The sequence below is a fragment of the Falco rusticolus genome, chromosome 2 (genome assembly GCF_015220075.1).
Source record: "Falco rusticolus isolate bFalRus1 chromosome 2, bFalRus1.pri, whole genome shotgun sequence".
NCBI classification, from domain to species: Eukaryota; Metazoa; Chordata; class Aves; order Falconiformes; family Falconidae; genus Falco; species Falco rusticolus.
The window spans coordinates 83,682,446-83,692,070 of NC_051188.1; the positions used below are offsets into that span (position 1 = coordinate 83,682,446).

At 42.2% G+C, this 9,625-nt stretch overlaps 1 protein-coding gene across 1 annotated transcript; it reads left to right on the top strand.

Moving 5' to 3' along the window:
• Positions 1–660: 660 nt before the first annotated feature.
• On the top strand, positions 661–8,417 carry DYNLT3 (dynein light chain Tctex-type 3). Its single transcript, XM_037377800.1, has 5 exons — positions 661–797; positions 1,980–2,021; positions 3,889–4,012; positions 5,001–5,078; positions 6,171–8,417. The coding sequence occupies exons 1-5, from the start codon at positions 768–770 to the stop codon at positions 6,245–6,247; spliced, it is 351 nt and encodes a 116-aa protein (XP_037233697.1). The 5' UTR covers positions 661–767; the 3' UTR covers positions 6,248–8,417.
• The last annotated feature ends 1,208 nt before the right edge of the window (positions 8,418–9,625 follow it).

Sequence of the window (9,625 nt, forward strand, 5' to 3'; positions counted from 1 at the left end):
GACAGTTCCGCACTGTTTTGCACTGGGTGTCTTTCCTGTTTCCTGGGCAACTTCGTGGAGAGGAAAGACGTGATGTATTTGTGTGTATTGATGTACCGAGTCAAATAAAACTCAGGATCAATTCTTCATAATAAAGTGGAATTAAAAAGAACCTGAAATCGCCATTTGCCATTCTCAAAAATCGAACGGCAACTTTGTGTCCGGTTAGTGACACAGAACCTTTCAGAAACAGAGGGGAAAAAAGGCAGCGGGGTGTGTGTGGGGGCAGGGGTTCTGTGTAGGAGCCGCTCCTGTGCAGCTCGGTGTGTGCAGCAAGGGGCACATGTACAGCAATACAACTACAGATACGTATTTGTACGCGGGACTGTGACCACCAGGGCACAGTACCTGCTGCGTGGTCGCCCGGCGCTGCCGAGAGCTGGCAAAGGCCACGGAGCAGGAGCCAGGGCCGCCCCGCCAGCCCGAGCGCCTGCCGGGGGTCTCTGCCGGCCTGGCTGTATACCACGGGCCGGCGGCCGCGCCTCTGCTCCCCGGCACGGCACGGCTGGCCCCGGGGACCCGCCGGCCCGCGGAGACCCGGCCTCTTCGCTCCGCAGCGGGCGCCTGCAAGGCGGCCCGCTCCCCCGCGCTGCGGGCCGGCCGCTGCCGCAGGAGGCCCCGCCCGGCCAAGCCCAGCCCGGCCCGGCCCGGCCCGGCGGAGGCGGAGCCGCGCAGGACTCAGGGACGCCGCCGCCGCCGCCGGAACAGCCGCCGCCCGCGCCGGGGCCATGGAGGAGTTTCACCCGCACAACGACGAGGTAGGGGCCGGCACCCTCCGACGCGGCTGCGGGCTGTGCCCGGGCGGGGTGCGGGGCCCTCCGCCAGCCACCCCCGGGCCCGCGCTGCCCCCCGCGCCGGAGGAGCCCGGCCGAGAGCCCGGCGGGGGGCGGGCGTCGCTGGCGGGGCCGTAGCCCCTGCCCTGGGCGGGCAGGCTGCCGGCGGTGCGGGCGGGCCGTGCGCCGTGGGGCACCCCCGTGCCGGGCGGGCGGGGGGCTCGGCGCTGCCCTCTGCCCGCCGCGGCCTCCTGCTGCCGGCGGCCCGGCCGGCCGGGGGCTGAGCGCGCCCGCCGGGGGAGCGGAGGCGGCGCGGGGTGCTGCCGCCCGCGGGGTGCTGCCGGGCTGCGGCCATCTTTCTTGTATCACCCCTGGAAAAACAGCGAGTGCTGAGCCCGGTCTGCGCTGCAGGCCGCTCCCTGCCAGCCGGGACTGAGGAGCCTTTCCCTCCCCAGGGAGCCTTACTTCGGGTCTCTAGCCACCAGTCTGCGTTAAAAAAAAATATCAAAACACCCTCATAGAAACATACTGCCCTCGAGGTTTCTGTCCATGCCCAGGTGCTTGAAATCCACAGTTACGAAGAGGCAGTCGGCACCATGGCACATGCCATATTTCGTTTAGAAGCCAAGCTAAATTCTGATGAGTAGGAATAGGGAGAAAACAGGAAGCATTAAAACTGGCAAGCTTTTTCTGCACTTGGGAAAGTTATTTGGGTAAACTAATGACTGTGGAAGCCAGTCTTTTTGATACCAGGGTTGCAAAACCTGGTGTTGCCATTTGGCAGGAAGGTGTAACCCACGGGTTAGTAAATCCGTGACTCCAGTAAATCCCAGATTAGGGCTCAGAGGAAAAAAAATTGCCATTTAGCTTTTTGGCTTAGAGAACATGACAAGCATAGACAGTGGTGGAATTTAATCTTTACAGAAAGTGTAAATTGAGACTGTTTCCAAGCTCACTGAGGCCCAGGGAGCCACTCAGATGTGACAACCAAAATGATACCGATTAACATCTGTATGGTGCTGGGGAAAAAAGTAATTTTAGAATTATACTAAGAGACTACACAGTGTGAATAACCAGACATGGGGCCTGATTCTTACATGTTAGAGTAAAACTGTATTATTCCTTTTCTGTTCTATCAGATATAATAATAATTAATTTTTATTACAGATGATCTTCAATGCTGATGAGGCCCACAACATAGTTAAGGAGGTAGGTTTTAGCTAGAAGCTGTATTTCAAAGAAATTATTGACCTTATCTTGCACTATAGTGAAAGTTGTTACTTTCATTGACCTTCCCAGATAAATTCAGTCTTACATGAAAGTATTGTTTGTATCAAATAAAGGCTGAGTTTCATTTGGAGCTGCTTTAAGCCTCATCTGATCTCTCTTCAGCTACCTAAAGGGACGGTAGATGGGAGAAGAGAGTACCAGAATTCACATTACAGTGGAAAGATGAGGGCCAGCAGTCACAAGTTGCAAGAGAAGTTCACTCTGATTTATTTCTTTTCCTCTTTGATCCAGCTAGAGACTAGCTAATCACTAGAGAGGTTGCAGGAAGAGCTTGTGGAGTCTTCATCCTTAAAGATTTTTAAAACTTGACTGGACAAGACCTTGAGCGACGTGATCAAACTTGGAAGTTAGCCTTGGCTTGAGCACAAGGTTGCACTACATGAGCTCATTATTCTAGCAGTGCTTTTGAAAAAAAAAATTTCAACAAAAAGATCAGGTTGAAAGTGAGTAGCCGGATGGTCTAAATTAAATACCTAGTAACTGGAAAGGGATTAATGAAGAGCTGGCTGCATACAGCATGCTGTCATGTTTTGCAGAGAAATACCATTCTGAGAAAGGAATTCCTAGAGGGGCTCTATGATTCCCTTCCCACGTGCCCTGTCAGGAAGGGGAAGGGCTGCACCTTTAGAACTGTTCTGATGCACAGCGGCAAGCTCTTAGATGTCAGATAAACGATAAGTCAGCCCTTTATGTAACTGTCCCTGCCGTGAAAGGCCACATACGGCATGACAGAGTCTCCAGACGCTGGGAATAAAGCCAGGTGTTTCTGCCTCTGATTGAAAGCTTAACCAGAGCCAAGGAGCTCTGGCACTGGGTTCATTTCTAAAAGGACCAAAATCTCCAAGGGATCTTTTTGTCCCTCTTCTGTTTTGTGAATATTTATTTCCATTGAGTCCTTTGTGCAGCTTCATACACTGTCTTCAGAACTATTTGGACTTTTTAAGATCTGGGGCACAAGTCTCTTACACAGCCTGTTCATGGATGGTTAGTGTGTGGGATTCATCTTACTAAATCAGAGGAGAACATAGTTCTATTTTGCTTACCTTTTCCAGGTGTATGTTTTTTAACCAGATTTCTCAATTTTAGAGCAGTATCCATCAGCACATAATTGTGAATTTGTTAGTAGTAGTAGAGAATGCAGTTTAAGAGTTACAGTTACAGAGAAGGGTTACAGTTCAATCACTTTAAGCAAGAGTTGGCCAATCTGTAGCTGTGGGAGAACATGCAATCTTCAAGCAGTTCAGGTATTTCTTGTGCTGCAAAATAGGATGCTTCACTCTCTCATATCTTCCTCATCTTTTGAGCTGGGGTATGCATTTCACTATTGTTGCTCTGAGGATTTTAGTATATTGCTTGCAGGCTCTGAGAGGTTGGCCAGCCCAAGCTGACATTATTGATTTGAGTAGTACGGTTCCATTACAGTAGCTTCTGAAAGCCAAGCTGGAGTAGGCAGTCATTAGGAGCAGTGGCATGCGTTAGTGTCTTCACTGGTGAATAGATCCGTTCACTTAACTTGGTACTTAAAGCATATGGCTAAGGTCTTTCCTACCAGAAATGTTCAGTCAGAGCCTCATTTTCTCCATGTAATAATGTAGCAAGTACGTACTAAAAATAAGCTTACGAGAAGGCTCATTTTATTTCCTGTTCAGCTGCTGATACTTGATAAACTCAAGTGATTTAAAGGAATCAAATTGCCAGATAAAATTCCTCGGATTATGTGAGACATTTTAAACTTCTACATTTTGAAGTATGTTTACTGAAACTTTTTTTTAATTCTCTATTTTAGTGCATAGAAAATGTTTTAGGCAAGACAGATTATAATCACAACAAAGTCAACCAGTGGACTGCTGCTATAGTAGAACAGTCACTAACACATCTGGTAAAACTCGGAAAAACATATAAGTACATTGGTAAGTACAAGCAGTCATACTTTTACCACATATAATCACAGTGAGTAATTGCTGAAAGGTTCCTTTGAATGCAGTGCAATACTCAGTAGAAAGTTTTAAACTGTAAACAAAGCAGAGTAGGTACCTGAACTCTTCGGTTATGTAAATTTTTAGTAATACCTGTGCTGAAACCTTGGCAGTTTCACCTGAGCTAAGCAAGCTAGCAACACTTAGCACACAAGATGACATGTTACACAATCTTTTCTGACTGTTAAGCAACCCCAAAACAATTATATCAACTTTTTTGGTATCAGTTCAGGAAATAATTGCTTATCTTAAATAGAATCTTCAGTAGGATTAACCTTACTATAAATACAGACATTTGGAAGACTTTAGTCCTGTATGTTAAACCACGTCCCATGATATTTATATGCATATCTGAGGAAGGGAAATGGAACTAAGTAAAAGTTTAACCCATTTGGGTCATTTTGTGGAGTGTTAATAGCTAGTGTTTGCACTCTGTTCTGTTTTGAAAGTCTTGGATTCAGGTTATCACAGGTTATATGAGTGCTGCAGGTCAGTCTAGAAATGCTGCATGTTACCAGAGTGTGGTGGTTTCAGAGAACAGTCAACCAGTACTTCTCGGAAACAGCACTCATCAGCTGTGACTTCTGCTGTACCTGTGAGGACAGCACCTGTAATCCCCTTCTGAGGTGCACATGACACAAGCCATATCTAAGTAGTTTAAAAGATAGAACCCATAATCCTATTAGCAAGCATTTTGTTACAGCTGTTGTCTTTGTGCAAGTAAGAATAATCGTGAAGTGAATACCAAGTTCTTAAGGAAAATGCTGGGGGCGAGGGGGTTGTCAAAAAAGGCATTGACTTAACTGAAAGCCACCTGCCAGCCATTTGAAAACATAATGCAGGCTTGAGTTTGGAAGTACTGAATGATTCACCTGTTCTGCTTTAATAATTAACTTCTTGATTTTATGACTGTATCTTGCAGTAACCTGTGCAGTGATGCAGAGGAGTGGAGCTGGTCTTCACACAGCAAGCTCATGCTTCTGGGATACCACAACTGATGGTAAGTTTCCTCACTCAAATTAAAAATTTGTAGTAAAAGAAATGTTAATTATTGTTCAGCTGTAATAGGTTGAACGTTTCTTCAAGAGTGATCGTAGAAGCAGTAGCTTCCAGGATTAGATATTGTTTACAAGCACAGCAGAAGTATTTTGTTAGCAGTCAGTGCCTGCATTAAGAGCAATTGCTTTGTAAAGTGTGAGAAGCAGGAGTAGCAACACCTTCATTCTGAAACGAGTCTCAAAACATTTAATCCTCATCAATAACCATAGATCAGTTGAAGAGACAGTAAAATGTTACCCTCAGTAAATGCAAGTGGGTAGTCCTAAACATCTGCCTGTCTGCTGTAGGAGACAGTGCTCCTTTGGAGGAGAACAGAACTTGGTAAAAAATAGAAATAGTTTGACCGATGGTGTGTTTTTCAGTTGCTTAACTATCACCCAGGCTTTAGATGTGTTTTATTGCTTCCAAATTAGTTCTGTGCATTTTTTTCCCAGGTTCAGAGTATCACAGGGGAACAAGATTAAAATAATCTTATGTCTGTCAGAGACTCAGAAAGATTTTTTTTAGAAGAGGGCACCAAGATTTAACTTTGAAATAGAAATGGCATCAGAAAGTCAACTAATGTTAAGAAAAAAAAATCATAAAATAAAGTTACGTAAACAAGTACAGTTTAATCTTCATGTTTCCTTTGCTTGTAAGACAGTGATACAGGAGAAGAGGAAAAGTTACAGAAAGTAATTATACTAGAATGTATTTGATCCAGTCTTTTTTCTGATTTCTTGTCTGGTTATCTTGCCAGTTTCAGTATGAGATTTTCAAGGATTTTTGCTAGTCCAGCTTCTAAAGAGAGAGACTGAAATTGTCTTTTCCTGGAAACTGTCTTAAGTTTTAAAGGCTCATGTTAGGTAGTAAGCAATGTACAAGTTACTGAAAATGTTTTGCAGCATGTAGTCTATTTATAGCCAAGGTGACATAATAGTACTTAACTTAAATCACAGCTGAATTATTCATACTAATTTGACATAATTTACACTGCAATAAAGTAAATGTAGACACTGGAATTCTATTTTTACTTTGTAATAATCTCTTCTAGGAGCCTGCACAGTGAGATGGGAAAACCGAACAATGAACTGCATTGTCAATGTGTTTGCTGTTGCTATTATCCTGTAGCTGACTGGAAGATAAATACAAGCAACACCGAAGCCTTTAAAAAAAAAATTCATCCAAACACATGGCTAAATATTTTAAACCATCATTTGTTTTTGTATGAGGAACATACAGAAGTTCTCTACAGAGAGCATACAGTCTAAGCCAGTTCTCATAGATTAATTATCTGAAAGCTAGCAAAACATTTAAAATATATATGTATGTATCTAAAGATAAAGTTTTAGTAGTTTAAATATTCAGAAGTATGTTAATGAGAAGATGCCACAAAGATCAATACAATTTATATCAAAGCTAATATCAAAGATACTTTATTTGAGAGGAACGAAACACATCAAAGGAAGGATTGAAGGGCAAGCAAGACCACTCAGGATTATGGTGCATTTGGGAGCAAGTTATGAACACAATTCAGAGTGGATATACTGTAAACTACTGGTGCTTCATGTTTGATTAAACAAAGCTAACTGTTACATTGAATGCTGGTGCTTGTGAAATTGCATGAGCATCAAGTTTTGGTCAAGCATGAACATTTACATTGAAATTAAATCCAGTTAAGCTTTTCCGCTGGAGGTAGAGGATGACTTCACTGGGACAAAGGTGAAATATACCTAGTCCTAGCAGAATTCCAATTTATCTTCAAATGAAGAACGTAATATTTGTTATTGATTCCATGAAACATGCTGAGGATCAGACATCAGCCCTTAATTCATAGTTTATATATCTGAAAACATTCCAAAGCTACTTAAATTTGATTTTATGCCACAATTGTGGAATTTGTGATAAGCACTTTACTGAGTCCTCATGCAGTAGCCAGGAGCTAGGGCAATAAGACTGGACCCACATTACTCCCAAGGAGGAAAGTGTTCAGAGAGAAGACACACACATTTCTAAAGGCTTCTGTTAGATTTGAAAACATTTATCTTAAAGCAACATAACTATTCTTTGTAGGAGTGTTTCCTGTGTTCTCTTAAGTCTAGAATTGGATCTTAGTCATATGAAATAATAGTTAAAATTTAAGCACTAAGAATTCCACTCCTGTAAAGATTTATGCAAGTTCTTAACTTTGCTCATCTGATGAGTCTTAACTTGAAATAGTCCACGTAGAAGAAAAAGATTTGCACACACACAAGTATTTGCTGGATTGGGGCCTGCATTTTTGTTGATTAATGTACGGATTATATGATAAAGAGATGTATCGATACCAAAAATGCCTAAATGATTGCTGCCACTAAGTGGCAGTTACATTAAGTTGTTTTCTCAGATGCTGCTTAAGGATAGATTTTTTTTTTTCTTTATTACTGCATGTCTTTGGAAGAGACTGGTAACTACCTAACAGCTACTGTAAGGCTGTTTTGGATTTTAACAAATGAATGTTAAAGCACTATTATGCAGTTGTGTTCAGGTGTTTTTTCAGATAACTGACTATTAGGGCATGTAGCAAGTGTTCTGTACAAAGAACAAGCTAAAACCCATTTCATTGCTTAAAATGCATATACCTGTGAGAAGGAACTTGTGTATGTGTAATTCATATTATTCAAGATCCCTTGCTTTGCAGACAAATACAGTTCTGCTTTTACCTAAGTGCAAGTCACGTTAATACTGTAATACTGCATTTGCCTAATGGGCAAGTGTAGTATGAAGATGTATGTTTACGTTGTACTGACCTTCAAATGTACAATAATTTAACATTATTTGGGTTAGGACAGCAATTTCTGAACTAGGTGTCAGCAGCATCCAAGAGCTGAGATGTGGAACTGACAAAAATGCAGTAGTTTCACTGGTATTTGAGATTGTGCAAAGTGAAGAAACAAGTGGGGTGGCAACTGGAAAAAGATTTGGTATGGTTGATACAATTTCAGAATTGGGTGAGTAAAAGCAGCACTGGCCGTTACCTCCCTTTAATGGGCATTCAGGTGCTGTGGTCAGAAGAAATATTCCAAATAGCCGCCTACAGGCAAATCTCATTTGCTATTTTTGCTTTACTTGAAAACAAGATGCACTGAGTAAGACTATCAGTTTAATGAGGCTTGATTAAGGTTCTGCTGCAGAAGAAACCTAGAAAATACTGCTTAGTTATAAGACTGCTTCATTTTTCTACCAAAAAAAAAAAAGTTTTGCCTTAGTTGTATTTTTGTCTTGTGTTCTTGATCAATATAAACAGGAACTGATAAAACTATTCCTCTTACTTTCCTTCACTTGTATACAATTGTGAGAACTTGGGAAAGTTATTGAAATTCTGTGCGCATTTTAGAGATGAGGCCTTGTCAGAGGCTAGTTCCCAGATGCTTAATTTCTTACACTTTTTGTTTACTCAGACCTCTTCCTCTTACTGCTTGTCTTGATGATGGAAGTTAAAGTTTTGTTACTCCAGAAAAATCATTATGAAACTCTGGGAAAAGTATTTGTGTTCTACGTCATAGTCTTGTGAATTTAACTGTTTTCCCCATTTAATCTTTCTTTTCCCCATTCTCTGTGGGTGCAAACAGGTACTTGTATTTAATGTAACTCTGAAAACAAATGCGGAACACCATTAGTTGCTTTTCCAAGTAGTTTGTTTTCAGGGATAAAACTGAGTTACAGAATATGAAAACCCACAGCAACATTTCAATAGTATTTTCTAGCAATATGTTTTCTTAGTTGTTACAATCAAGGCAATGAGTTAACTATAGGGATCTTTTTAATGGGACAGAAGAGTTTGCGTTAAGGTATAGCTCATATATACAGAGCTATATGTTCCTACATAGGATTTCATGACAAGGTGTGTTATTCTTCCCATGCAGATTTTGTTCATCTAGACAGAAGAGGTGAAAGGGAAAGTAAGGGAACAGATTCATTACTTTCTATTGCCTGCTAGATGTCTGTCAGTGACATGTTAGCTTTCTGATGACTATCTTCCCGTTACACTCAACTTGATCGATGAAACAAGTACAAATCCTGGTATGTTCAATTTTGATTCTTGCAATCTAATGCGCTTCACAGACCCTGCTGAAATCCCAGCTGGTAGCTAGCCTGTTTAGAGTCTGACATGGATGTTAGAGCACTGATATTTTAAATAATGTGCTCTGTTATGGTTTAACTACTGGTGGCCTATATGTATTAGTACGGTAGCTGCCATGTGGAGAAAATAGGGGTTTGCTCTAATACAGCAGATCCTTCAAAGAGGAGTGCAGCAGATTCCTGTAATGAACAGTTCTTACTTGATTACTGGGGTGTGCCTTGCTGCCTGCTGTACAATCTGACCAGGTGGTTTTGTTCCCATTCAATTCAGAGAGGGATGCTTTAGCACAGTCAGTGTGACACAAGCACGGAGCCAGACTGCACCCTTCCATCAATATCCTGAGCAAGGAAGTTCTGCCTGTGTGTCTGCAGGACATTCCCAGCTTG